Raw genomic sequence first — 24,200 nt, 5'->3', positions numbered from 1 at the left:
TTGACCATTAATAGGTGTTAAAACAAGGATCCCATTTTTAACGTCAAAATATTTGACAGACCCCACCCCAGCCGCACTTTTTTAGTATCCAGTAATTGAGAAAATACACAATGACAACAAACAAATACATTTCTATGTATTTGGTAATACTTTTCATTGAATTTGTGTTTTTAACTCCCACATTTACGAGAGAGAAGAGAAGACACGGAGAAACAGAAAAAGAGAGACTGATTAATTTTGAGAGAGATTTTGAGAGATTGAGATTCATTCTACAGAAAATGCTTGAGTATATCTGGATTTAAAACCTCTTGCAATAATTCTGAGTCACTAGAGACAATCCAGACTTTAGGAATCCTTGATTTAACTCAATTATCTTTCTGAGGTTTGAAAACCCTTTAAAATATTTCTGCTAGGCACAGGCTGGGGTTTCCTAACACTTTCGGTGACCAGAAACTTAACCTCCTCCTAAACTGCACTCCCTCCATCTCTGGATCACTCAGACAGTTCATTCAATTAAGGGGAAACATTTCAACTTAATAATTTTCTTCCCCGGTCCATAATCTTTCTCCTTAAAGCAATATAAAATAGGTTTAATCTCACTCTCACATTTAAAAAAAAAACACTTTATATTATTTTAAGACAGTAATCCTATTTCATTCTTCCTCTCTCATTGCCTTTTCTTTTTCAGAATAAACACTTTCAATATGAGATGGGAAGAATGTATGCAACATAGTTAAGGGAGGTGTACACATAATTAAATTCCTTCCTACCTTTATTTGGGGATTTCAAAGCTTTCTGATACCTCTTCAGGTGATTAGACATATGGAATGTCACAAACCCAAGCTTGTGGATGGATTGCTTTAACCAATACGAAGTGCTCAGAAATCATCTGCTGTTAACCTCACCTGATTACATTTTGTCAGAATAAAAAGGAGTTTTCAAACATTCATTTTTACCAGATGGTAGTGAGTGGCCTGACCCAGAAGTTACAGATGAGCTGCAGTAATGAGTTTTCCCTTGCCTTTGCTGGCTGCACATTCACTGGTGACATTTTCCAACTAGGGCTTCTGGCTCAATCAATATTTGCAGGCATGAAACCTGCCAAAGTTAACATCAGGGCTCCCTTGCAAATTTGCTTAAGGCATCAGAACTGAAAAAACTCACAATCTCTAATGCTGCAACTATCATCAGCCAAAGTTCATAATTAGGGATCAGAGTCATCAGAGACAGAAAATTCTACCCACTCAAAGGGTTGTTGTGATGGTTAAAACATCTTACAAAGAGGTTTTGTGTAAGCTATAGAGTGCTATGTCAATGTAAGGGAATATCATTATCATGTTTTTAAGAAATATCTGAGTGACTAGAAAAAAAAGTAGCACAATTTGTATGGAAACACAAAAGACCCCGAATAGCCAAAGCAATCTTGAGAAAGAAAAACGGAGCTGGAGGAATCAGGCTCCTGGCTTCAGACTATACTACAAAGCTACAGTAATCAAGACAGTATGGTACTGGCACAAAAACAGAAATATAGATCAATGGAACAGGATAGTAAGCCCAGAGATAAACCCACGCACATATGGTCACCTTACCTTTGATAAAGGAGGCAAGAATATACAGTGGAGAAAAGACAGCCTCTTCAATAAGTGGTGCTGGGAAAACTGGACAGCTACATGTAAAAGACTGAAATTAGAACACTCCCTAACACCATACACAAAAATAAACTCAAAATGGATTAAAGACCTAAATGTAAGGCCAGACACTATTAAACTCTTAGAAGGAAAACATAGGCAGAACACTCCATGACATAAATCACAGCAAGATCCTTTTTGACCCGCCTCCTAGAGGAATGGAAATAAAAACAAAAATAAACAAATGGGACCTAATGAAACTTAAGAGCTTTTGCACAGCAAAGGAAACCATAAACAAGACAAAAAGACAACCCTCAGAATGGGAGAAAATATTTGCAAACGAATCAACAGACAAAGGATTAATCTCCAAAATATATAAACAGCTCATGCAGCTCAATATTAAAGAAACAAACAACCCAATCCAAAAATGGGCAGAAGACCTAAATAGACATTTCTCCAAAGAAGATATACAGATGGGCAAGAGGCACATGAAAAGCTGCTCAACATCACTAATTATTAGAGAAATGCAAATCAAAACTACAATGAGGTATCACCTCACACCAGTCAGAATGGGCATCACCAGAAAATCTACAAACAACATGCTGGAGAGGGTGTGGGTGAACCCTCTTGCACTCTTGGTGGGAATGTAAATTGATACAGCCACTATGGAAAACAGTATGGAGGTTCCTTAAAAAACTAAAAATAAAACTACCATACGACCCAGCAATCCCACTACTGGGCATATACCCTGAGAAAGCTGTAATTCAAGAAGAGTCATGTACCACAATGTTCACTGCAGTTCTATTTACAATAGCCAGGACATGGAAGCAACCTAAGTGTCCATCAACAGATGAATGGATAAAGCAGATGTGGCACATATATACAATAGAATGTTACTCAGCCATAAAAAGAAACAAAATTGAGTTATTTGTAGTGAGGTGGATGGACCTAGAGTCTGTCATACAGAGTGAAGTAAGTCAAAAAGAGAAAAACAAATACCGTATGCTAACACATATATATGGAATCTAAAACAAAAAAAGAAAAAAATGGTCATGAAGAACCTAGGGGCAAGATGGGAATAAAGACGCAGACCTACTAGAGAATGGACTTGAGGATATGGGGAGGGGGAAGGGTAAGCTGGGACAAAGTGAGAGAGTGGCATGGACATATATACACTACCAAACGTAAAATAGATAGCTAGTGGGAAGCAGCCGCATAGCACAGGGAGATCAGCTCGGTGCTTTGTGACCACCTAGAGGGGTGGGATAGGGAGGGAGGGAGGCAGACGCAAGAGGGAAGAGATATGGGGATATATGTACATGTATAACTGATTCACTTTGTTATAAAGCAGAAACTAACATACCATTGTAAAGCAGTTATACTCCAACAAAGATGTTAAGAAAATAGATGCTCAATAAATATGTATTGATTAAAAAAAAAGAAATATCTGAGTGGCAATTCCAGATATTCATATATAATTATATATTATGCCTATACAAGAATCATGGCAATATGCCACCTTTTTTATCTGGAAGAAAAACCAGGTACCAAAAATTCCTCAAAATCTCCAAGCAAAGTCATTGCAAATATTAAACAGAACCCTCATGTACTTATTAATTCCCAATTTTAAAAATTACAGGTACTAAGAGTACAGTAATTACTGGAGAATGTGGGTTTTACCAATGTCCACAGTGGGGGGGGGGAGGTGAGGGGGAATCAATGTATCAAAAATTAACATTACCAAAGATCTCACTTATGATCTGTAATCTGACTGATTGACAAGTAACATGAATATGATTTATAATTTAAATCACTAGTCATGAAGACACTACTTAATCAATTTTTCCTACCAAAAAAATTCTTACTCCTTGTTAAAGCCTGAATATATATCCATCTCGTTTCCAAAGGGTGTGTAGATTTCTTTTTTGGAAGTACAAACTATTCTTTAGCATTCATGATTTACTTTGACATTTTCTCTGATTAATTCTACAGCTGCATCAGTAAGCTGAATATTGATTCTGTTTCTTTATCAAGCCTAACAGAGGCAGATACTTGTAAAATCATTGTAAGGTAAACTACCTCCATTTTAACAGACATTATGAATGTTTTGTCAGCTACATCAGAACCATGATCATTCACTCATTCACTCAGGAAGTGTTTACTGAGCTAACAGAACCTGAACATCACTCTACTAGGTGTTGGAGGGAATATTAGACATCAAACCAAGAACAACAGAACTGCACTGACCTAAAAAAAGCAACACAGTATACAATGCAAAGCGCAGTGGACCAATAATCATAAAAATCTGGGTGCTAGTGAATCACTTAAAAGTCACATGACCTTAGATAAGTCATTTGACTTACCAGCACTGCATTTAAAAAATGCTCTGCCCTTGCTCTGCTACCTCACAGGATTGTCTTTAGTAAGATAAGGGAGAATAAGATTAAATAAAATAAAGATACAGCACTTTAAAGAAAAAAGAGCCTAGGATTCAATTTCTTTTAATGACAGCTAACTACAAAGTCCTATATATACAACAGACTTTTCAGCTTTTGACAAGGAATAGAATCACAACTATGATTTCAAAAGAAAAAATACTGAGTAGCCCATAAGCATGTAAAAAGGGACCCAGTCTCATTAGAAATCAGGGAAATGCATATAAAAACCAGGAAATATCATCTGGTTGGCAAAAATAAAAAAATTAAAATCTGGCAATATCATGTGTTAGTGAGGATATAGAGAAACAAATGAAAACATGCTGATAGAAGAGTAAATGAGTACAGAGCTAATTGGTGATACCTAGTAACACTGAAGATGCATATATTCTATGACTATCCCAGCAGTTCTACTCCTAGGTATACACATTAGAGAAATTCTCAGACATATGCACAAGGACATATTTAAAGAATGTTCACTGGAGCATATTTGTAATAAGAAAAAAAATTTCAATGATCACTGGATGCATACATAAGCAGTAATCATTAAAAAAAAAGACTGGGAATAATAATCAACAAATTCAGGATAGTGATGGCTTCTAAGAAGGGTAATAAAGAAGTTGGATTAAGGACGGCTACACAATGAAATGGGATTAGGGAAGGGTACACAGGACACTTCAACTGTATTTATAATATTTTATTTCTTAAAAAATGATCTGAAATAAACTTGGCAAAATGGTATGGTTATGCACATACTTAGGGGGGGAAAAAAAGGAGACCACTAGAAGCTAGCAGGGAATCATGCAGAACAAGTTATGCCCAACTGGTTGTAGTCCCTTGATATGGTTACTGCTGATTAAGGTTAAGCGTTTACAATACCTACAGATTACCTTTATCTCAACAAGATCTTTCACAAAGTCACTCAAGTGGGCAGACGGAGAAATGTGGGTGAATGGTAGTATAGAGAGATAGATTCATAATAGGTTAAACCAAAAGAGTATGAGCAGTATAAAGCCCCTTGTTTAAATTCAAAATAGCAAATAAAGTCCCTGCCAGAGGAAATATGACTTAAAAATAATTCATTCAGGAAACAGCTGATGGTTTTAGTTAATGTCATTTTCAACAGGATGGCCAACTTTAATTTTTTAAAAATCTAAGGCATATTAAGGGTGCACTATTAGAAGCATAACATCTAATTCGACTACAGTCCCGTAGCGCTGAGTTAGCTACCACACTTGAAAAGAGGCATTACAATCTCAATATTGCATGAGCAGGATAGTACAGGGTCTGGAAACCTTGCCATAGAAAAAAACCAATAAGGGAATGAGAGAAGAGTTAGGGAGGGACCCAAGAGTCACCTTCGGTTACTCAAATGATGCCTTGGAATGGAGTAAGCACGTATAGTGCTACCATGAAGAGCAGACCACCTTCCTTTCCCCTTTTGTTCCAGCTAGAAAAACCCTACTCAGCCTTAAACTCCAGCTCAAAGGCCACCTTCTCTAGGAGTCATCCAAATGCTCCAGTAAGACCTCTGAGCTTCCTCAGCAATGTATCACATCAACACACAACACGTGCATTAATAAATCTCCATCTCCTCTAGTAAGTCATATGCTAGGTCCTCAAGGGTAGGTGCCCTGAGATCTGACCCTTGCTGCTAACACCTCAGCACCCCACAGTGCCCAGCTCACAGCAGGTACTTAACCCACATTGCTAAATCAATGAGAGACAAGGGAAGAGGGCAGATAAACCAATGAACTATCCAAGAATCATAATCACTATTAGCAAATGTATACAATGTATGCATATTCTCAGAATTTCTTGGCTCATTAGATTACTGCAACCAGGCAGAATTCATCTGTTCTATGTGTTCTATCTACATATTTAATCATTTTATGCCACCCTGGGCTACATAGCTTAGTAAATTTTCTAATGATGGCACCAAGTGATATTCAGAGGGTAAGAAGAGTAAAACTCAGGTTCAGACAAAGTGTATCCATACAACCTCATAATTTACAGATGAATAAACTAAGACTCAAGGATGAGCCTGAAGCCCTAGAGCTGGGTCTGGAATCTAACCCTCACTTTTACAGCAGCAGTATACACAACCCCCCAGTCAGCTTTCCCTAGTCACAACTTCAGAAACTATCATCTAAAGGCATAATTTGCATCATCTCTCCCTGCTGCCATCATCGTTCAACCAACACCAAAATCCCTCCTGCCACTTTTCTGCCCATGCCGTTAGCCAGGAAAGCTCTTTTCTGTAGTTGCTTCTTGCCTGTTTGGAAGCTCACTGACCAGAAGCGCTTACTGTCATCTGTCTATATGGAGATTTTGGTAAAACTCCTTCCGCCAGATCATCTGGGGAACCCACAATGAGCCCAGGGGTTACCCACCTTGAACACCAGTCCACTTTGAATCTTTAAACATTAAATAACAAATTAATATGGCAAAGCTATTTTAAATTATTTAAACTATTTCCAAAGGCTCAGACACAAGAAATTCACTTTATTATTTAAATATCTAACACAAAGGTTAGATATTTTATAAGTGCATGTCACAGAGGCTGGGGGAGGTGGAGTATGCATTCAGCAACCAGCAGACCCACACAATGGCTTTGCAAGTTACATGGCACACCTGTTACATGTAATCGTGATGACAGAGACGTCTCCAGCCAGTGGACTACTGCCTCTAGCAATGCACAATTCCATTAACACTAAAGTGGGGAAGAAAATCTTTAACTACTTTTTCTATAAGTTGCCTCTAAGGTCATTGCCAAGACTCAAAACTGCATTCCTCTTTCAAACAGCAGGAGTGATTGTGGTGGGGAGGCAGGGCAGTGTATACTAGCAAGAAGACAGACAGGAAAGAAAAAAGTGGAGATATTTTGAGAAAATGGGAAGGGGCGGAATATTCAGAGCATGCTGAATGGCCTGGGAATAAATGAGTGAGAACCAGATCATACGTGAGAAACGAGTCATGTTATTTATTTACAAAATCTAGGTCTTTCACAGTTGCTTATTAATTCCTTAAGGGTTCCAACATGGTTTTGATCTCTAGAGCCTAGGACATCAGCTATTACCATTATTCCTTTTAAAGCTTACAACTTATCCACGTAAGTCTGTTACATAATAGCTGCCACATTTATTTCAAGGAAGACAGAACTCACATGAAACTTTACCCTGAGTATCTTGTTAAAAAGAGTATTTTTCAACATTATGGGTAATACTTTAAAGTCTGAAAATGTAGCACGATTTTACAACACAATTTCCAGCACTAGAGTGCCGACTTACCTATCTCTCTCGGCTTGAATGAAGTATCTAGTGTTATGGCATCTGTACATGCCTGTTGATGAGTCCATCAAAAACAATGAAAAGAGATGGCTTCATGTCTGTTTTCTTCTAAGATGCATTTTATTTTCCTCAATCCAAAGGTTTTACTATTTCTAGAAGCTTTACAAACCACTAGAGTTAGCAAAATACCTCTGTTCCCAATAAAGACAAGGATGGTAAATGAATTATTCTTAGAGTCAGAAATATTTCCTCCGCCCAGAAAACAGAAGGCACCCTGACCACCTGGCCATGTGGAATATGATCAAAAGGAATTCTTTGGTAGCCTGGGTAGCCTCTTGCCCCGCTACGAATCCCCTCTACAAGCTCTATCTCCACCGCAGCTCTCTCAGGAAGGCTATAAAATTGACTTCAAAGTGATTTCAAACTAATAACTGCTCACTCCAAGAACATTTTAGGGTACTCAATTTCCTAGCAATAGCATCTAATAGACCAGATAAGCCAAAACACACACCTCGCTGGGTGGGAAGAAACTCTACCTAGGGTTAAGATAATTAAGTAAGTGTCTTATACAGAAACAAATTAAATAAATAGTAGAATAAAATAATTGTTTTGAACCATCTCTTTCCTTTTTAAAGTTTTCTTTGAAGCTTGGTAGGCTTTTGGCATCAAAAAAACTTAAGAATTGACTGCCTTTAAAAAAATTACCTTAAAACAGTGTAAAGACAACTTTTTTTTTTTGCATCATGCAAAGACATCATTACATGTTATAATACCTTTACTTTTTTTTTATAAAGGAAAGCAAAGTGAATTTTCATAAGCATGTTTCCTCTGTGGGTGAATCTCTAGTTGGTTACAACCAACTCGAGAGAGCCATCAAGGCAAACTACCCATTAGCTGTCAATTTAGAATGATTCTAGAAAGCTAGCCCCAGAGCTCCACCAGTATCTTTTCAACAACCTCTTAATCTTGTTTATAACACCTGTGTTAAAGCAGCCTGACATCAATCCTACTCACTTGTCTCAGACTGAAATTACTTAGAAACTTGAGAATTCAGGTAAACATATTAAATATCAGAGAGTCACTGGCTGAAAACCCTGTACACAAGGGAATTCGGTCACCTCTTTTAAACAAAGCTGCATAAATAAGCCAGGATGGGCCTCAATAGGCAAAGTCAGATATAAATCTTACAAAGAGCTTCTCAGGAGGCACTGAGGTCAGAGAATCGCAGGATTTAAAGAAACCATGAAGAATTCTTCCTACGGCTTCCTCACCAAGCGATTATCCAAGCTTTATAACAATGACCACTAACTGTGTGCTTATTATATACCTGGAAATTAACATTTCATTATCTTTTCAATCCTCACACAACTCTGCCAGGTAGGTAATACCATTCCCTGTTTCTTCAAGTGAGGAAACCAAGGCTCAGGTAGTGGCTTGCTTAGCGAACTGCCTAAGGCCAAAGAGCTAGAAAATAGTGGAGACAGGACTCAAATAGTCCATCTAAGCCCAAAGCTCTTGCTCTTACCAGGGCACCATACTACCTACGACCATGTGATTGGGAAATCACCCCACCTTAACTGGTTTCTGTGCTTACTACTAATCTGTTTCCCAAGGCTACTTAAACCTAAGTGTACTTTTAGCAGCTCTACCACTTTCTGTTTTAGAAACCCATATGTGTCCCAGGCCTGTACAAAACATAATGTACATAAGAAATGATGGTAAAGTAGTCCCATTTATAGGGGAGCATGGTGCAGGGAGGAGAAACTGGATTTTAGTGGTCAGACACTTAACTTTGTTGTTACCAGTGTGTGACCTTGGTCAAATCACCACACACTGAGATCATCCTCGGAAAAAGCTCTCACAGCGAGGAAGTGCCTAACCCAGAAAAAGTACTTAATAAATGTTTAAGAAAAAAAATCAAATGGAAATGCGTGTGCCAGATATAACCAACATGAAATATAAACTAACCTTGTTAGTTTTATCTTTTGCCTATAAGGTTGGGTAAAGAGAAAACAGCAATTATGTCTCACAATAGAGTTGGTATAAATCTGGCTAATAAATGATTAATCTCTTGTTTTGGAGTCAGAGACAGCTCTGGTCTTTAAAACAACTCCAGTCAACTCTCGGGTTATTAAAGTACTGGAATCGGACTTTTATCAAGATCATCAACTGCTATTTAAGACAAGTTTCACCCAACCCACTGTCTCCTATGACTAGGGCCACTATCATTCACAAACACAGCTTAATCTCCTCTCCATCAAGGTGTAAGAGACAAGAAAGAGAAGACAACTGTGGAGGTGCTCAGAGTTAACATAAAAAGATACCTGGAAGAAACCCAAATTCAGCCACCTAATCATTGATTCACTGCTTCATTCATTCATCCCTTGTTCCTTCCTTTCTTCAGTCAAGAGACATTCATTGAGTATTTACAGCAGGTACTGAGCTGGTCACTGCCCTAGAGGAACTCAAAGTCCAATGGGAAGAAAGATATGTAATCAAATAATTCCAATACAAAATTGTTGGGAAAGGCAGTCTCATGCATGCAGTATTTCAAACCCCACTCAGTCACATAAAAACGGGCCTTGGGCCTCAATACTTCTGTACAAGAGATAAGGAGCCCATACAGCCTATGCCTGGCTTATCACTTTGTATAGGAATATCTTTCCCTGTTTCAGGCTCAGCAAGTGTTTCTTTGTTCTGCTTAAGCATGTACGTCAATGGCCCTTAGTCATGCCACTAGCTTTCAGGTCTGGGTCCTCCTGCTGCTGCGAGAAAGAGGGGTGCACATAGGCTAACTGTCCAGCATTGGAAGGGGGAGGGCCCTGCTAGCCACAAGGGACTGAGTACACTACTGGAGCTGATCTTGCTCTGTCTCTTCTCTATGTGAGTAAAGCATTGTTCCATCCCGTGCTTGACTGTGTTGTGTTTTCCTTGGCAACTTCAATACCAAGATGCAATGGACAGTGTTTGAAGTGCTCCCCTGGGATTGGTAACTGATGCACGGTGTTCTGCTTCCCTGGATTTGATAACCAGGGCACGGTGTTCTACTGGACAAGAATGATATATATGGTAGACAGGAGGCAAGTACAAGGTAGGGTGATGGTAGCATTCTGCTGCATTCTACTCTCTAGCGTGTTTCTTTTTTTAAGCTACCTTCATCCACTGGAGCCCTCTATTAGGAAAAAGATTCTACCACCTACTTCTTGAGTGTCTTTGGGCAAGTCACTAAACCTCTGTGAACTAACTTTCCTCACCTACACAATGGGAATAAGAATACTGACTTCCCAGGGTTGCCTTTTGGGTGAGACAGAATAACATATCAAATCAAATAGCACAATGTCTGGCTCTCAGTAGGCTTCAATACCTGGTAGTTCCCAGCCTTCTATTTTGTTCTTTTGGCTTGGTGACATAGGGAGGAGAAAACACATATTCTTTTATCTCATTAAAAGTATGACAATTCCTACAAGCTCCTCTTTGAGGTGTTTTTCATTCACTGCAAATCAGGAACATACTAAACCTATAAGTAACCCCTTCTCCCACAAACGCAAAGATAATCTGTCAATTGAAGGCATATCTGCCATTAATGCAGAGGCAATACTTCAAGCCCAGCTGCATACTTACCTCCTGATATTATCCTGTTAGGCTTGGTGTCATGCTCCTGAAAAAAAGCTATACTCACTGAACTCAGCAATCAAAGCGCCTCTGCCTCACACAAGATGAACCATGGCTAAAAATTGCTTTCTTTAATTAAAGTAAGACTTCCTCAACCTCAGCACAACTAGAATGTGGAGCCCAATATCAGACTGTCAACCAGTCTCCATCTTGCTCTAATGGTGGTTTGAAGCACACAGAAAAGTAGAGGGAAAATTACTAATTTAAACAAAATGTTTAATCCTCTAATTATGGGACAGGCTCCAGGAATATGGAAAGTGATTTGCAATCTTCATTATGGAATCCCCACCAACCACTAGCCCAAGTCATGTCAGCCAGAAGGCAAATGCCATCTCTTTTTCCGCCACTGGGCCTTCTGTGTCCTTATAAGTTCTGTGGGGATGGAAGAAGAAATCTTTGGAAAAAGAAAAAAATGAGGTACAAGAATCAGAATTTCTGTCTCTCCAAGTTCACTATGCTGAATGAGGTGTAAGGATCCCCCAGTGAGAAGCCAGGGAGATAATATTCAGTGACTACATTGGCAGGCTAAGCAGACTGAGGGCCTTTGAAACTCTCAAGTCTTGTAAAAACTGCCCAACTCAAGTGGTGCTTAAGTAATTCTTTTTATTTGCTGAGAAGTCCTGTCATCCTCCTCTCATCAGTGGTAAGAGATGCACAGAAAATTAGGTGGTGCCCAGCAACGGCACCTCTGGTCAGAAGGAAATCTGTTCCTCTGCAGATATGCTTGTACCATTGCTAATTTGTGTTAATCTCTGCCCTTTCAGATCTCTATGTGCTAACTCAGGAAAAAAAAGTCCCTACCAACTAACTCTGACAAGTCTGATGGCAGAACTCCCACTGGAGAATCAGCAGACAGCAAAGGCAGGCAATTATTCCCCTTCATTAGAGAGAGTTCTTTTTAATTTTTTTTTTTAATTTTGAAAACAACAAGTAGCCATTCACAGGCACTGCTCACTGCAGTCACTTATACAACTGGCAGAAACTGAAATCCCCCCCAAGCCAACTAAAAAAGATGTCCTGGAAGTAACCAGAAATGACTATGCCCCTTTAATTACCTACCCACTGTAATGTAAAACCAGACATAGAGAGGATGGCCACAGCAGATCTGGGCAAAACAGTGGTGATATTTAATCATCAGTCCAGACCATCTGCAACTGTTTTGCAGAAGCACATGAAGTTTATGGATTCCAAAGCTTCCTACCAGTTACCAGGTGCTGAGGGTCAGCTGCACTGTCCTCAGGTCCACCAGAGGCTGCTTTCTTCATTCTCTCCAGGCCAGGGTGCTCAACAAAAGGCACCAAGCCCACATTTTCTGTGCCAAGCCTGGCACTAGGAGAGTGTTGCTTCTTGATTAAGCCAGAACCCAGATTAAATGTTTAGAACTGGGAAATTCTGAAAACAACCTAGGCGGGAAAGCAATTATTCTAGGGAGAGCACAGCTTCAGCTGCGGCCCTCCACAGCACAAAGGTGAGTTCTATCCCCTTTGAACGACTAAGCTGGCCAGATTTGCTCCCCTACAATCTATTCTCCATTCGGCAGAGGCAGTGATCTTTTAAAACTTAACCAAACTGTGTCAGTCCACAGCTTAAAACCCCTAATGGTTTCCCAATGTACCAACAATAACATCTAAACATTTTAGGGCTTCCCATCCTCCCCACAGCAGACCTCTCCGTCCTTATCTCTGTCCCTGCCTCACTCGTCATGCTCTATGCCATACTGCCTCAAACATGACAAGCTTGGTCCCACCTTAGGACTTTTGCAGTGGTTTTCCCCTTGGCTTACATTGCTGTTCCCAAGCTCTTCATGTGGCTGGATCCTTCTCATTATTCATTCTCAGCTCAAATGTTACCTCCTCAGAGAGGCCTTCTGGAACCTTCTGATGATCCCCAATCATTCAATTACATCAGCCCATTTTTCCCTTCATATTTCTGTTTAAAATATCTTGTTTTTGTTTCTCTAGTACTATTTGTTTGCCAGTTTAGGTGTTCTTATTTATTTGTATTTGTTTTTCTTATATATTTTCTGTCTTGCCTCCCTGGGTATAAGTTCTATAAAGACAAGGGACAGCAACTGTCTTGTGTATCACTCTATTCCTGATGCCTAGTATAACATCCTGCATTTAGTAGGCATTTAATAAATTTGTTGAATAATTTAAAAATGAAAGGCTCGATATGGATTACTAATGTGAATGAAGTTTACTAGCCCTTGAAAATCTGGACTGGCTCACAGCCTGACAGTGAGCATGTGTCACAATGCCCTAGAAACATACAAAACACCAGCAGAGAACTGATGTACTATTAATGGTTAAGTCTATTAAAGATTCCAAAAGTAATTTTAAACTTAGTGACTCTTAACTGGGGGGGGTCAAATAAAAATGTAATTAATCCTCAATTTTATGTACTAACAGAATAAGCACATGAATAATGCCAAAGTGTTCAATAACTGATCATACCTGCCTTTGGAATATAGTCAGACACAGTCAGAGAGAAGCATCATAATACTCTGTGCTTGACTTCAAATCCTTCTCAGTTCAGTCACTGACTTTGGACACTGCTGGGTAGTTGAAGGGAAGTCTAAGGAGCCAAAGTAGACAATCTGCTTACAGGAAACTGATCATCTAAAATGAGTTAAGAGATGAAAATGCACTGTGGTAGTCTCACTAGATCTTTCACTGAACTCAGGATGAAGGTAATCTAGTTTGTTCACCAACCCACAGTGGAGCTGGGGTTCCAAAGTTTAGGCCAACACACTTTCAGATCACTCACTCCTGGAACTCTGTGGAAAAGAAAATGTTCTTGAACTATTCAGCTGAAATACTAGAATCAGATGGCTGGCCCTGGAGAAGCTAAGAGTATTCCTGCTATACTTTCTCCTAATTCCATTTTCCCTACAGCTATACAAGACTCAGACCAAAACCAATCACTTCCTTCAGGAACATTAAAGGAAAAAAAGAAAAAGAAAGGAGTAATTTGTAAATGAGATTCCTGGCACTAGAAAAGAGGAAAACTGAGATATCTTAGTAATATTAAAGCGACCTGGGGAAAAGAATTACTGTGTTGATGACATAATCCTTGATATCAATGTCTGCTAACTGTGGTAGAATACGGTTATACTTTAATCTATTGAGAACAGTTCTATACTGCGGAATGTGTGCGTGACAAACTGTTCTCATTTCCTTTTATAGCATTCTAAACCTTAATCTCCAAGACACCAGTGACCTTGGGAATACTAAGGCAGCTTTGCAGAATTCGAGAAAAATATTTTTTCCTTTTGCTATACCATATGTGTTTTTATAATTATATCAATAGTAAAAATTGACAGCTAGCATGTACTCGGCACTTACCATGTGTCAGGCACTATACTACTTAGCACTACCCACACTGTCTCATTTAATCCTGTATCTTTAAAAAAAAGATGGTAAAGTGGAGATTTTTTAAAAGATGGTGGGGCAGAGACAGACACTATTATATAATCTGCATTTTAAAGATGAAGACCTGAGGCTTAAAGAGGTTAATTAAGTGACCCAAGGTCACACAGCTACCAAGTAGCAGAGGTGGGATTCAAACACAGGCAGCAGTCTGCCTGACCCAGAGTTATTGTTCGTCCACTACACTAAACATTAAAAGACGGCTAAAATGGGCACACTCAGAGGGGCATGTATTTTGAATTATTTTCTCCAACAGTGCTAACAGGCTATCTTGAACCATCCACATTCTCCAATGTAGTCATTTATACATGTGAAAACTTCTCCATTGGGGTCTTATAAATGCAACCCCCCAATTTAAACAGTGACACCTAGTGAGAGACTGAAGAAAGGTATGGCTGTCTTCCTCAAATTCACCTCCAAAATTAGGCATCTCAATAAGACCTATCTCCAAGGAAGCTGAAATAGGTAGGACTGGAGTCTAGACCAGAGAAGGGTGCTCTGTTGGCACACAGAGGAAATAAACCCACATTCATCGTGCCGATATGAGATCCACAAAGGAAAAAATGAAGACCAACTAGAAAGCTAATTATTTGACAAAGTCCCAAGAGTCTAAACGAAGATGGTGGCAACTGAAATAGAAAAGAAGGGATGGAGAAAAGGCTCCTGAAGAAGCAACAACTCCCCTGCAAAGCCTTCCCAAGTTCCCAACGGCAGGGCTCCTCCTGCCTCTATGCCACCACATCTTGCTCATGCAATGGCACTGTGTACTGGATTATCAATTCTCAAATCTGTGGGATGCTCCCCCTTAGACTGTAAGCTCCATGAGAGCAAGAACTGTGACTTATGCATTTTCAGATCCTAACACCCTCCTGACTCCTGAGAAAAGAGCTAGCCCTTTGCTCAAGAGTTTGTATTTTCCATGAGGAAAAGAACTTTGCCTTTCAACTTTAAGCCCCTTCATCTTTGAGAACTAGCTCCAGGGCTTTTTTCAAGTCTGCTGGACAGCTACACCCTTGACTAAAAAGCAGAATTGGGGGTAGGTGATAAGGGGGCGGGTGGAGAGATGCAGAGAATTATACCAGAGCATACGGTCAGAATGTTCAGTAGTCACATGAAACCTAAATCAGGACTAGTGAGCTAAGAGTTTACATAAAGATGCTGAAAGACAAAAGAATGGATGATTCCTCTAAGATGAGGAACCAGGTTATAGAATAAAATTCTAGTGAAGAGGCTCTAAACAAACACATGAAAGGATGCTCAACATCACTAATCATTAGAGAAATGCAAATCAAAACTACAATGAGGTATCACCTCACACTAGTCAGAATGGCCATTATCAAAAAATCTACAAACAACAAATGCTGGAGAGGGTGTGGAGAGAAGGGAACCCTCTTGCACTGTTGGTGGGAATGTAAGTTGATAGAGCCACTATGGAGAACAGTATGGAGGTTCCTTAAAAAACTAAAAATAGGGCTTCCCTGGTGGTGCAGTGGTTGAGAGTCCACCTGCTGATGCAGGGGAAACGGGTTCGCGCCCCGGTCTGGGAAGATCCCCCATGCTGCGGAGCGGCTGGGCCCGTGAGCCATGGCCACTGAGCCTGCGTGTCCGGAGCCTGTGCTCCGCAACGGGAGAGGCCACAACAGTTAGAGGCCTGCGTACCGCAAAAAAAAAAAAACAAAAAAAAACACTAAAAATAGAACTATAATACGACCCAGCAATCCCACTACTGGGCATATACCCTGAGAAAACCATAATTTAAAAAGAGTCATGTACCACAATGTTCATTGCAGCTCTATTTACAATAGTCAGGACATGGAAGCAACCTAAGTGTCCACTGACAGATGAATGGGTAAAGAAGATGTGGCACATATATACAACGGAATATTACTCAGGCATAAAGAGAAATGTAATTGAGTTATTTGTAGTGAGGTGGATAGACCTAGAGACTCTGTCATGCAGAGTGAAGTAAGTCAGAAAGAGAAAAACAAATACTGTATGCTAACACATATATATGGAATCTAAAAAAAAAAAAAAAGGTTCTGAAGAACCTAGGGGCAGCACAAGAATAAAGACGCAGACGAAGAGAATGGATTTGAGGACACAGGGAGGGGGAAGGGTAAGCTGGGACGAAGTGAGAGAGTGGCACGGACATATATACACTACCAAATGTAACATAGATAGCTAGTGGGAAGCCGCCGCATAGCACAGGGAGATCAGCTCGGTGCTTTGTGACCACCTAGAGGGGTGGGACAGGAAGGGTGGGAGGGAGACGCAAGAAGGAGATATGGGGATATATGTATATGTATAGCTGATTCACTTTGTTATAAAGCAGAAACTAACACACCATTGTAAAGCAATTATACTCCAAGAAAGATGTTAAAAAAAAAATGAGGCTCTAGAGGTTATCATACTAAGTGAAGTAAATCAAAGACAATACTATATCACTTATATGTAGAATATAAAATATGATACAAATGAACTTATTTACAAAACAGAAACAGACTCACAGACATAGAAAACAAATTTATGGTTACCAAAGGGGAAAGGGTGTGGGGAAGGGATAAATAAGAAGTTTGGGATTAGCAGATACAAACTATTATATATAAAATAGATACACAACAAGGTCCTCTGTACAGCACAGGGAAGGACAATTCAGTAACTGAGGTAACGGATTTGAATCCAACTTTCTTGAAGTCTAACATGAAAGCAAAGAGATACAAGCCAGCAAGCAGACAAGATATTAGAACAAAAGCTTTCCAAAAGAGCATATTTGAAGGCACATACTGGTTCATGCACTCAATCATTAAACAATGATTTATTAGGCATCAACTAGCAGAGAGACACTCTCTAGGTGCTGGTCCCTGCCTCTCAGTTCACTGCCTAGGGTGCAAGGGGGCACATAAATACAATGTATTTTGCGAGTAAGAAAAGAACTCATCACGGGAAAAAGAGAAGATAAGGTTGCAAAGGGAGGAAGTGAACTTAAGAAAAAATGTCACTCAGAAGATGAAACAGAAAACACCCTGAAGTGGGAATATCAATAAGAATAGCAATTTATTTGTTACTTATAGTCCCACTAACAATAAGTAACTTCAGAAAGCACTAGTCTAAACCGTCATGCCAAAAGAGCCTATTTCATGATGCTGTAAAGTGACATCATGATTATGACAATATTCGCAGAGTTAGAGGTAAAATGGGGCTACCAAAGAATGAAAGATATATTTGAGCACAAGTGTCCAGGCTTCCAATAATGTTTCTTATACACACACCATCGACAAAAAAACAGAACAGAAAAGCTCAGTTATAAGCTACAACACAACCCTAAGAAAAAAAAGCAGATAATAAGAAGTACAAACAATAAACACATGCAAGGGAAAAATGCTTATTAAAGCAAATGAACTAACACTTTATATACCTACTATATTAATGAGAAAAAATTAAATTATGGCAACTTGTAGTATCGAGATGGCAGTAAAATTGGAACACACACTATTGTTAGCACTGTAAACTGATAAAGGATTACTTCCACATGAGCACTGTGTATTGCCTGACATACCTGCAGCGGAGGCAACCCCATCATCTCCTGCCACTCCGCTCCATTCACTCAATGCTCTGAACATTTCACTCCCATGCTTTTGCTGTCACTAATCCTAGTCAAGAATGACTCTCCTCAGCCTCCTTCAGTACCCACAGAATTTCTATTCATTCATCAGGGCTGAGATTCCAATGTCATCTCCTTTTCCTCAATGACCAAACCAAATCCATTCCCAGCAATACATCCCCTCTCCAGGCACATCCAATCGTTCCTTCCATTGTACTCCCATAATACTTTATTCATACAGTTAGCTGTTGAAAGGTCTGTCTCGCTCCTTAACTATGAATTCTTTAAGGTCCAAGACCATATCTTAATCATTTTAGCCCATGCAATACTTCGCACAGGAGATGATGGCACGTGATGATTACTAACGACAGATGTGAGGGGAAAAATGCCACATGAATAAAGAAGTTCACTGCAATATTATCTCCAAGAACAAAATCTGGAAACCACCTAAGTACTCGATTATAGAGGAGCAATTTAGGGAAAAATGGTTGGTCTGTCACTTGAGCAAAAAGTATGTAAACATTAAAAACAACATGAAGACTATGTAGAAACACAAAATATTTCTGGCAATGTTAAATTAAAGCACAGAACACAAAACAGTGTGTATACAATGGTTATAGCCATGCAAAATACATAAGGACTGTGGGAATATAAAAATATTTTATTGGATTAGGGTAGTAGTTTCCCTTTTCTTGAATACTTTAATACTATTCCTGTCAGATTATTGTCATTAAAATTTTTTACTTCAAAAGAAAGAAATAAGAAGGGAAAAGGAGAAAGATTATAGATTCCAATAAGCCCCTGCAATCCAAGGAAATGCTATATTACTGACTGATAGGTGACAAGAGGAGTGGGTGTCTGCAATATTGCCAAAACCAAGGGTCCCTGACCCCAATCTGCCTCAAAGAGAATACTTCTCATGTCACAAAATAAGTCATTCCCAATGAGCCAAACTGCACTAAATGTGAATTCTTTATTGCAAAACTTCAAAGGTAAGAACTTTTTCCAGACATCTGTGGAATCAGTATTAATGAGAATGCCCTGGAGTTCATATACGTGCCTACGCAGCAGAAACTTCTCAGCCAAGGAACTGCTGGGCACACTTCTTGATGAGATGTCTAAGCCCGAAGGCATCAAAAAAGTACATTTCCATATTGGGAACATAACTGGTTTCCTCTTTAAGACTTTTTCCACCACCACCTGTCCACATTGTAATTCTCCTGTCTTTTCAAATGAATAGTTAACATATGTCAAGGATATAAGGCATATACTGAGGCACTTGCTGCCTAACTCTATTACTAGAAGAACCAATCTCAGCAGAAAATTGGAATCTTCCCACCAAGTTGCTCCAAAAGTGAAATTTAGAAGGCATCCAAAAAAACGTCAAATACTTTTAATAAACATTTTTGGCATTACATATTTTCTTTATTTACCTTAGTCTCTGAATTTTAGGAAAAGAAAGAACCAGAAGTCATATAGCTCAATCTCCTCATTTTACAGTGATTAAAAAAATGATGTACAGAGAAGGGAAGTGACTTATCCTGAATCACCCAGATAAATAATGATAAAGGTAGGATTAAAACTCAAATCTCCCAGATTTTCAGCCCCAATTCATTCTTCTGCATCAAGCTTTTCTTAGCCCTTGAAATCTCTGGAGCTCTTCGCCTAAATAATCAGTATCACAGAATTTTAAAGCTAGAAGGGACCTCAGAGAAACTTACCTCCCCTCATTAGGCATATAAGGAAACTGAGGCCCAGAAAGATTAAGTGATTTGCTCTCAATATCTGAGATGGCAGGGGCAAAGTATAACTTAAGCTCAAAATACTGTGAACTAATGGCCATGAGAAGGGAGGTGAATGTCTCAGAGAAGATTTTAAGAGGAATGTAGATCATTCTAGACCAGGGGTGGGTCTCAAAGTGTGGTCCCTGGACCAGCAGCTTAAGCATCACCTGGAATCTTGTTAGAAATGCAAATTCTAAGGTCCCATGGGAGACTTACTGAATCAAACTCCGGGGGTGGGGATGTTCAAATCAGACCACCTTTGTCCCTGAGAAATGAACTTTAGTGGTCATATCGAGTCTACTTTGTAAATGACAAGTATAATCAAAAGCACTTAAGATTTATGCATTCTTCTATACATATACCATACTTCAACTTTAAAAGTTTTTAAAATTGGAAAACTAGATTTGGGTATTCGGTTGGTTCCAGTTCTGGCTCTGCTCCTTACTGGCTGTTTCATCTTGGGCTGGTAACTGACCTCTCTAGCTTGAGTTTCCTTTTCTATAAAATAGGCATGCCACCTACCTCAAAGGGCATGCTGAGAATTAATGTAAGAACATATCTGAAAGCACTTTAGTTCAGCACAGCACAGTGGTTAGGAACTCCAACTCTGAGGCAGGCACTTTTTTGTACCTCAGTTCCCCCATCTGTACAACAGGGATTTAAAACAGTACCTTCTTCATAGCGTTGTTATAAGGATTTAGAGAAATGATGCAGGCATGCAATGCATCTTTCACGTCTATGAAAAGTTAGTTTTCAAAGAGCTTTTGCGTCCATTAACTCAGGTAATCCTCATGACTTTCTACAAGAGGATGGGAGCATTTATTATGGACTAGATTCTAGACTGTACCATCTTTTAGGAACAGGAAAAGTGGGCACTGATCTTACAGACAGAAAAGTGCGTGAGTAGCGCACGTGGGGAATGAACAGAGCTGGAAATAAGATCAGGATTCTGGTTTCGACTCTTGTCACTACCTTGGCCCACAACCTCAGGGACGTCCCTTACCGAAATGGAGTTCACTTTTCATTTATAAATATGTGGGCAGAATGAGGTTATCTGTAAGATTTCTCAAAATAAAATTCAAATTCCTTATCGTGGCCCACAGGAAGGCCTACATAGTCTGTCATCTGCCTACTTCTCCAACCTTATCGCTTATCATTCCCCTGCTCATTCACCAAGTTCCAGCTACATCAGTCCTCTTCCTGATCCTCTAACAGGCTGCACCAGCTTCTATTTTAACAACTCACAGCCTGTGTACCTGCTATTCATTCCCTCTGCCTTGATTATTCTGCGCTTTTCACGATTGGCTCCTTCTCAACCATCGGTCCTTTAATGTCCGTTCCTCAAAGTCCTTCCTAGACCATATTATCTAAAATAATAGGTCCTGTCTCCTGCTCCCAGCGGTTAGCTTTAGCAGCTCTGTCCAATAAAAATATATTGAGGGCCACAAACAAGCCACATATGTAACTTTAAATTTTCTAGTAGCCACATTTAAAAAGTTTTTAAGAAGATGATATTAATTTTAATAATTTTCTTTAAGCCAACATATCCTAAGTATTATCATTTCAGCATGGAATCAATATAAAAATTAATATATTTTACAGTCACTTTTTTCATACTAAATCTTGAAAATCCAGTGTGTATTTTACAGGTGTAGCGGATCTCAATTCTAACTAGCCACATTTCAAGTGTTCAAGAGTAACGTGTGACCAGTGGCTACCACACCAAACAGCACAGCTCTGTATATACCCTGTGTATCCTTCAAAGCACTTACCACGATCTGAATTTCTCATTTGTTTACTTTCTTATCTTGTTACTTCCCCACCAGATTATAAGTTCCACAAAAGCAAGAACCTTGTCTGTTTTGTTCAATGTTGTATGCTCAGTAGATGCAGTACATATTCAATAGATATTTGTTGAGCAAATGAATGAACCTCTTCTAGCTTTAATATTCTATGGGTCAGTGGGCTCATATGTAGGCCAAACAGGCATATAACCACTCATTTAACAACGCTCCTATTTCCTTTCTTCTTTCACATCCTATTACTGTCTTAAAAAGGAAATCACCTGGCTATATACCTCCCATTGCTTACAAGTTCTTTCCCATGATGTCTAGTTTCCAAGGTCAGTTCTATGTATACCGGCTGAGGGAATTGCATGAATATAATTGCTAACGTTTTTCAAACGTTTACTCTTTGACAAGCATTGGGCTAAACACTTTACATTTCACAGCAGCTTCAAAACAGACTTATATGATAGCTACTTTCTTGCCCCCATTTACAAGATGAGAAAACTGAGGCATAGAGAGGGTAAGTATTCTGCTCAAGGTTACAGTAGCCAGTTAGCAGCAAAACAGAGATTCCAAGCCATAGGGCTTCAGACTCATGGCTCTTAATCCATTATTCTCTACTGCAGAGCTGTCCAATGGAAATGCAAGGCTATACATGCTATACATGTAACTTTAGTAGTGACACAAAAAGGCCAGCAGCTACATTAAAAAGTCAACAGGAATAGGTAAAACTTATTCTGAATATATTTTATTTCACCCATTACCCATATATGATTAATATATGGGTAATGGGTGAAATATATAATTAATCACTATGATCAATAGTCAAAGTAATCGACAGGATCATGTAATCAATATAAAAATTTTACTTTTTTAATACTGATTCTTCAAATTCCAGTGTGACTTGACACTTAGAGTACTTCTCAATTCAGACTAGTCCCATTTCAAGCGTTCGATAGCCATATGTGGCTAGTGGCTACCATACTGAACATTTAGGAAGTCAAAGGTGAGGGAAAAACGTTGAGCTGGGAGCCAAAAGATCTCATCTCTAATCCCAGCTCTTACTTGTTGAGTGACTTTGGACAAGTCCTTTCTACCTTCTGGGCCACTGTTTCCCCACAAGTACTCCGAGCAAGTGGGACAAGAAGAAGATTCCGAGGTACCCATCCCATGCTGGAATGTCAAACATCTGTCAATAACTGCAATTAACATGGGTCCGGCTTTCCACACTTTAAAATCAGCTTTCACATCCATTGGCTGATACAGTCCTGAAACAAACCTAATAGGTAGCTATCACTGTCTCCACTTTATACATACAAAAGCTGAGGCTCGAAGAGGGCGACAGGACTTGTCCCAAAGCCACAGAGCCGGTCAGTAGAGAAGCTGGGGCTCAAATGCAAGAAGGGCCAGTGCTCTCCCACCACGACCACCAACTCAATAACTGGAGAAGAGAGTTTAAGGGGGATGGTTGTGAAGATAGTTTGGGGCCTTCAGAATAGCTGAAGTGAGCCAGGCCCCAGGGCAGGGTGAGAAGGAGCCCAGCCTTTAGTTGAGAAAGGGCCCGGGCCTTGGGAAGAAATAAACTGAAAGAGCCCAGGAGAAATTCGAGGGAGTTACGTGAAATCAGAGGCTAGGACCCGGGTGACAGGAAACGTGAGGGGACCCGGGGCTGAGGTGGGAGAAAGTGAGATGAAGGGACTCTGGTCCTGCGACTCCTGCCCGGGTGAGAGGACGGTCCCCCCAGCCCTCCTCGTCCGTCATACCTGGTAGCTCAGAAGTTCGCCAACGTCCATGATTCCAGGTTCAGTCAACACCGTCTACTCTGATTCCCTGCACTCACGACCAAACCGCGGTCCCCACATGGGCGGCTCCAGCCACACGGCTGTAAAGCGCCTTGAGCAGGGGCCGCAGAGCCAATGAGCTAAAAGTGCTCGCGTCGCGCGAGCCGGCCACACTGCGGTAAACGTGTGACTTTACGGCCACACTACCGTAAAGCGCGCTGCATTTGATGACAGCACTACTTCCTCCCGGAGCCTGAAGGAGGCGGGGAAAGGGGGCGGAGACTTGATGAGGTGGGGGCGGAGACTTGATGAGGTGGGGGCGGAGACTTGATGAGGTCGGTGCGGTGAGAGAAAAGGTGAAAGGAACTAAGGTTTATCGCGCGCCTCTGGCGTGCAGGGTGTTTCCCTTGCGCTCTCATAATCCATTCAGTGACTAGGCAGTTTTATCCCTCATTTTATCCTCAATTCGCAGATAAGGAAACTGAGGCATTGAACTGCACTGTCCAGTACTATACCCACTAACCACGTGTGGCTGAGGGCTTGAGCTATGGCTAGTCTGAATTAAAATGTGCTGTAATTGTAAATAAAATACCCATCGGATTTCTAAGACTTCTATTGATTACATGTTGAAATAATATTTGGGGTATATTGGGTCAAATAAAATATAAAATTAATTTCACCCATTTCTTTTTACTTTTTTAAATGTGGGTAGTAGAAAATGTAAGTTACACGTGTAGCTCCCTTTGTAGCTTCCATTGTATTTCTGTTGGACAGTGCTAGCTCAGAAAATGTAT

General features: G+C 39.9%; 1 protein-coding gene across 1 annotated transcript in view; it reads right to left on the bottom strand.

The window, feature by feature from the left end:
* The window catches only part of CTNNBL1 (catenin beta like 1), a 169,248-nt gene extending 145,702 nt beyond the window's left edge, over nucleotides 1-23,546 (bottom strand). Inside the window, exon 1 of the mRNA XM_019943897.3 lies at nucleotides 23,389-23,546. Within this exon, the coding sequence (XP_019799456.1) occupies nucleotides 23,389-23,418 (30 nt within the window). The 5' untranslated portion in view covers nucleotides 23,419-23,546. The remainder of the gene's footprint in view (nucleotides 1-23,388) is intronic.
* Nucleotides 23,547-24,200: the final 654 nt, after the last annotated feature.

This window comes from Tursiops truncatus, chromosome 15 (genome assembly GCF_011762595.2).
Source record: "Tursiops truncatus isolate mTurTru1 chromosome 15, mTurTru1.mat.Y, whole genome shotgun sequence".
Taxonomy (NCBI): domain Eukaryota; kingdom Metazoa; phylum Chordata; class Mammalia; order Artiodactyla; family Delphinidae; genus Tursiops; species Tursiops truncatus.
Note: the sequence above shows the minus strand (reverse complement) of the source record. Positions and strands in the feature narration are given on the sequence as shown.